The following is a 5,938-nucleotide window of genomic DNA, read 5'->3' as shown; positions in this document are numbered from 1 at the left end:
CCCCTCCGCCCGATGCGCATATGAACCGCTTCATCAGTACATCTTCTGTCGGCTTGGCAAAACGGCCTCCTTCAGGAAGGAGAAGATGAGCAGGATGCCTGAGCGCTTGCCCCGCTTGCCTTTAGTGAAGTAATTTGACACCACATCGTCTGAAAAAAAAGAGGAACAGGAAATAATGGATAGTGCTTAGACTTGACCATTGTAAATGTCTGGATAGAAGTGGGTGATTTTAATTACAATATTTTTTTATATCATAATATAAACATTGTTATGGAACACCCCCCAAAACACTTATTAAACTTCAATGATAAATTATATGTTGTTAAAATGCACATTTGCCTAAATTCCAAAAAAACATTTGTGACCCTGGAGCACAAAAGCAGTCTTAAGTCGCTGGGGTATATTTGTAGCAATAGCCAACAATACATGGTATGGGTCAAAATGATCGATTTTTCTTTTATGCCAAAAATCATTAGGATATTAAGTAAAGATCATGTTCCATGAAGATATTTTGTAAATTTCCTACCATAAATATATCAAAACTTAAATTTTGATTAGTAATATGCATTGCTAAGAACTTCATTTGGACAACTTTAAAGATGATTTTCTCAATATTTAGATTTTTTTTGCACCCTCAGATTCCAGATTTTCAAATAGTTGTCTCTCAGACAAATATTGTCCTATCCTAACACACCATACATCAATGGAAAACATATTTATTCAGATGATGTATAAATCTCAATTTCAAGAAATTGAGCCTTATGACTGGTTTTGTGCTCCAAGGTCACATTTATTTATTTATTCAAATGCATATATGAATATTTTCTGAAGGTATGTGAATCACAAAAAAGCAAATGTATTTTTAATAAAATATTTATTTTTATTTATTTAGTATTTTTATGTAATTAGACTTCATTGAACAACATTCAAAGTAAAATGTATAACTGAATATTATTAGAACGGCTTATGAATTACAAAAAAGCTCATTTATTTTTAATAAAATATTACTTTTATATGATTTCATTTATTTATAAATTTAATCAGACTGAAAACCATGTTCAAAGCAAAATGCATTTTTGAATATTTCGAAGGTATGTAAAATTACAAAAAAGCAAATGTATTTTAATAAAATAGTTATTTTTATTACTTTATTTTTATTTAATTCGCCTGTGAAACAATATTCAAAGTAAAATGCTCATTTAAATATTTTTGAATGTATATACAGTTAACAAAGAAGCAAATTCACTTTAATATTTTTTATTTAATTACACTAAAAGCAATGTTCAAAGTAAAATGCGTATTTAAATATATATTCAGGGCTTATAAATTACAAAACAATATTTTAATAAAGCACATTTTTAATAAGTTTATTTATTTTATTTCATTACGCTAAAAACAATGTTCAAAGTAAACTGCATATTTGAATATATTTGAAGGCATATACATTGCAAAAAAAGCCAATTTATTTTTAATAAAGTTAATTTTTTAATTATTTTATTATATTTTCCAACTATTTATGACTGTAAAAACAATTCTTGAAAATATATATAGATTTCTACCATTTCAATACATGCACCGGTAAATCACTCACCCCTGTAAGTACAGTACATAAGCATAGTTTAACATATCCATGTGGCCTGTAGGAAATCAGATTTGCTAAGGTCAGATAGTCACTCACCTCCCTGCTGCACAGTGGATGGAAGAACATTCTCCCCAGCAGACAGGGAAACAAAGAATGAGAACGGAGTCACCCACAGACATATAGTGAAGTATGCTAGAACCTGAAAACACACACACACACACACGCATTCAACTTTGACATAATTTATGCAGCATTTATGTTGTTTCAGTCTGTAAAATAAAAAAGAGCCTACCTCAGAGAAAGGATAGTACTCCTCCGCAAAATACTGGAAGGCCATATAGTGGTTTAACACAACCAGTGCTGCAAAAGAGAGCAAAGACACAGGTGAGAGGCGAACGCAAGCACAGAGATCATCGTAAGGTACATATAAAAGACCCTCTTCGTCACACACCACATGACAGGATGAAGTTGGGCGAGGTCAGCATGATGTATGGAAACGTCTGCAGCAGACCGAAGTAAACCAGGCTGGTGAAGAGTCCCACTCCGATCATGAGCGTGGGGAAGCCCTCAAACAGAAAGAGTCCCACCAGCACCGCTGTGGAGAACTGAGAGATGAGAATACGAGTTAGAGGAGACGTGACACATGTGTAACGTACCATCTCTAAAAACTGTGCAATACTGTCTGAAGTACTGTTAGAGAAGACATTGTGCTGATGCTTACTATACTAACTGATGGATATTAACAAATGCATCCATACTGATTTTCTGCAGTCTCTCAATCTACCCCGTCTTAGTCATGAAGAAGCTGAACTTTAAGGGCAGCCGGTTACCTTAGAGGAGCGCCAGGCTTCGACGGAATCCCAGCAAAGCTATTTCTTAAATATTTTGACCTACTAGGGGCCTGTCTTCCTAATACCCGTACATGCTGGCGCTTTTCATCCGCAAATGAATACAGCGCTGATTTCGTTGATACCCAAAAAAGGAAACGATCTTTCAGATTGTGCAAATTACAGACACATTCATTTGATTAAATACAGATATTAAAATGCACGCTAGAATCCTAGCCTTGCAATTACAGCCGTATATAAATAAATGAGTGCATCCAGACCAGTCCGGCTTTATGCTTTTATGATAATATCCGGAGACTTATGCATGTCATACATGAAACCCAGGCTTGCCCTGGGACTACCTCTGGTCTGTTTTGGATGGATATGGACTTGGCGAAGGCTTCGTGAATATGATTAAGGTCTTATATGAGAACCCCATGGCTTCTGTGGTAACTAACGGGGTGCATACTTTACCCTTCAATTTACAACGAGGCACAAGACAAGGGTGCCCTTTATCCCCAATGTTATTTGCGTTATCGCTCGAGCCTCTAGCGCAGGGCTGTCCAAACTCGGTCCTGGAGAGCCGGTGTCCTGCAGAGTTTAGCTCCAACCCTAATTAAACACACCTGAACCAGCTAATCAAGCTCTTACTAGGCATACTAGAAACTTGAAGGCAGGTGTGTTGAGGCAAGTTGGAGCTAAACTCTGCAGGACCGAGTTTGGACAGCCCTGCTCTAGTGCAACTGATAAAGACAGGAAAACGTTTGTTCAATCTCAGTTCATTCTTATAAACAACATATATTTCTTTATGCGGATGATATATTACTTTTTATTTCGGACCTTCAAGTTTCCATTCCACAGATTCTAGAGGTATTTGGAAAGGCTCCCCTTGCATCCAATTATCGCCCGGCTTGATATGCTTTTGTCTAGGCACTTTACCTCATGGATGTACGGGAAGGTTTTGGAGGCTACATCAAAGGGCTTAGCTGTACAGCGTTTATGGGAAAGAGATCATGAACTGGGGTAGAACATGGCAGAACATTCTCACTTCATCAAGAAATCCAAATCACCAACTGATTCATTTTAACTTTTGTCACAGAACTTATTGGACTGCACTGAAAAGACATCGTATTGACTCTTCATTCAGCCCCTTCTGCAATAACTGTTCTGATCATCAACTTGGAGCTTTTTTCACATGATGTGGGAATGTGAAAAGGTCAAAGAATTTTGGAATGCAGTATGTTCTGCCTTATCAAAAATGAATTACTATTGAATGACAATTCTGCGTTGAGCTTTTCTAAGTTGCAAAAAATGGTTTGGCTTGCCGGTTTGACATCTGCAAAAGAATTGTTAGCACAACACTGGCTCCCTCCACATACTTTGGATATGTACAAGTGGCTGATGCAACTTCAAGACATTATTATGTTGTGTATGTGGGTGAATATGGCACAACTTTCTACATTACAGACCTGGACTATAGCTGCTGAGAAGATATCCAAATATATTGCACAGAACAATGACTTGGACTTAGAATGATGTGGGTGTTTTTTTTTTTTTGTTCTTTCACTGAAATCCATGTTTCATGATCCCTGTGACTTTTACTGTTAACTCCATTATGTATTCAGTGTGCTCCCCATTGTAAAGAGACCGCAGGGTTAAGATGGGAGGGAGGGCTGGGTGATGTTGAATTGAGACGTTACTTTGCTTTCATTCTGACTTGTTTGCAAATAAAAAAAAAACAAATGTATGTGATTCTCACTTGCAAAATTAGACAAAGACAGTTTAAAGAGACAGTATGACACTCTGGTCCCCAGATATGGCTTGAGTTCCTCTAATATTAGTCTATGCAAGCATTACTAACAATGCATATTTTATGCAATCACATGCACGCCAAACTAAAGTTTACAAAGGTAATACTCACCATAATCATATATTTTATAATGCGGCTGGTGGCGACGGTGTACTCCTCTATTAACTCTGCCAGGTAATACAGGCCTGCAGCTGTAAAGACAAATAGCAAATTGAGAAAAACTACAAACAGACTGTATACGTAACACTTCACTTAAAGCCTTTATGTATAATGCATTATAAAGGTATTCATAATGTGCATTATATCTTTTCATAAATAATTGTAACTAAAGTTAAAATGCATTATAATATTTGCAGATTCCTTGTTACATCTGAAATTGGTTGTTTGTCATGTGTTTTAATGCATTATACTTTCTAAAAGCGTATCAATGTATAGATAAGTATTATAAATGTATTTTTACCGTTATTCATGGGATCCTAGAGTGCATTATAAGGTGCATTGCAAGGCTTAATTAATGCATTATACATGCTTTTGTAATGCATTATATTTAAATGCTTTAGGTAAAGTGTTACCGTGTAAGTGCATATTATGTGATCAACAAACATGCAAGACCATGACAACAAGCATCTTAATTCATTCAAATGTTTTCACAGCATATATGGATCTATCTATCTATCTATCTATCTATCTATACAGTAAACACAGGTGTATAAATACTGCTGGTTTGTCAGGTTGCCAAATTCTCAGTCACCATTATTAATACATCTGCCTATGTGGACAGAGACATTTGTACTCTTTTTACGACACTGTCCACAATCAGCATGTGCCAAACACTAAAAGAGAGTTGAAAAATAGCCATCATTCATTTGCAATAGACATTAGAGTTCATTTAAAGATGAAGTGTCAAGCCACGGATGTAACTTTCCCCGAATGGATGTCATGTAAATGGGCGGAGCAATTAGCAATCAATACAATCCTGTATTCTGCAACACCACAGTGTGAAATATAAAAACAAATGCAAGCCTGAAACACAACCAGATAATCAATTATTATGTAAAATGATTTTATCCAAAGAGATATGACCTGTGTTTTGTTTTAGCTCAGCCCACTGTTGTTCTGTTTTACATCATATTATTACAATTAATTGATAATAAACATATATTTTATAGATAATAAGGCACAGGAGTGGTGGGATTTCTTCGGTCGCGTCAGCAAAAGGAGTTAGCGGCTAACCGCGGCGACATAAAACTCACCGATAGCGAGAGTAACGAAACATATCTGCACCACCAGCGACAACCAGCTGAGTAAATAAATAAACCACATCTTTTTAAAAGGGCTAGTCGAACAAATACGGGACTGGTAAACAATAAAGGAGATATATGTCTCCGCTGCTAGGCTAACAACTGAAGTAGTCAAAGTTTCTTCTGAAGCTTCTTCAGACGTAGCGCGCAGCTGATGTGGGAGTCTGATCACAAACAGCGCCACTCAGGCTGGAGGAGGTACTGCACCGGTGAAATAACCTGAGAAACAACGCAAATCAGAGTAATGAGAATTCTGTAGCGATTCTACAAATATTAATCAAATCTGTCTGGATAGATTCCAGGCGCATTTTTAAATTAAATAAAATAAAAAAAGTATGAGAATTGTGTAGTAATTCTAGAAATATTAATCAAATTAAAAATCTTTGTAAATAGATTCCAGCTCTGCTCACTGCGAACA

At 36.1% G+C, this 5,938-nt stretch overlaps 1 protein-coding gene across 1 annotated transcript in view; it reads right to left on the bottom strand.

The window, feature by feature from the left end:
• Nucleotides 1-5,662, bottom strand: part of LOC107697472 (protein TEX261-like) — a 16,515-nt gene extending 10,853 nt beyond the window's left edge. Inside the window, exons 1-6 of the mRNA XM_016498281.1 lie at nt 5,473-5,662; nt 4,331-4,410; nt 2,034-2,187; nt 1,875-1,942; nt 1,679-1,781; nt 29-149 (exon numbers count right to left, since the gene is read on the bottom strand). Of these exons, the coding sequence (XP_016353767.1) occupies nt 34-149; nt 1,679-1,781; nt 1,875-1,942; nt 2,034-2,187; nt 4,331-4,410; nt 5,473-5,542 (591 nt within the window). The 5' untranslated portion in view covers nt 5,543-5,662 and the 3' untranslated portion in view covers nt 29-33. The remainder of the gene's footprint in view (nt 1-28; nt 150-1,678; nt 1,782-1,874; nt 1,943-2,033; nt 2,188-4,330; nt 4,411-5,472) is intronic.
• Between the last annotated feature and the right edge of the window lie 276 nt (nt 5,663-5,938).

Source organism: Sinocyclocheilus anshuiensis, unplaced genomic scaffold, assembly GCF_001515605.1.
Source record: "Sinocyclocheilus anshuiensis isolate Anshui unplaced genomic scaffold, SAMN03320099.WGS_v1.1 scaffold1806, whole genome shotgun sequence".
NCBI classification, from domain to species: Eukaryota; Metazoa; Chordata; class Actinopteri; order Cypriniformes; family Cyprinidae; genus Sinocyclocheilus; species Sinocyclocheilus anshuiensis.
Note: the sequence above shows the minus strand (reverse complement) of the source record. Positions and strands in the feature narration are given on the sequence as shown.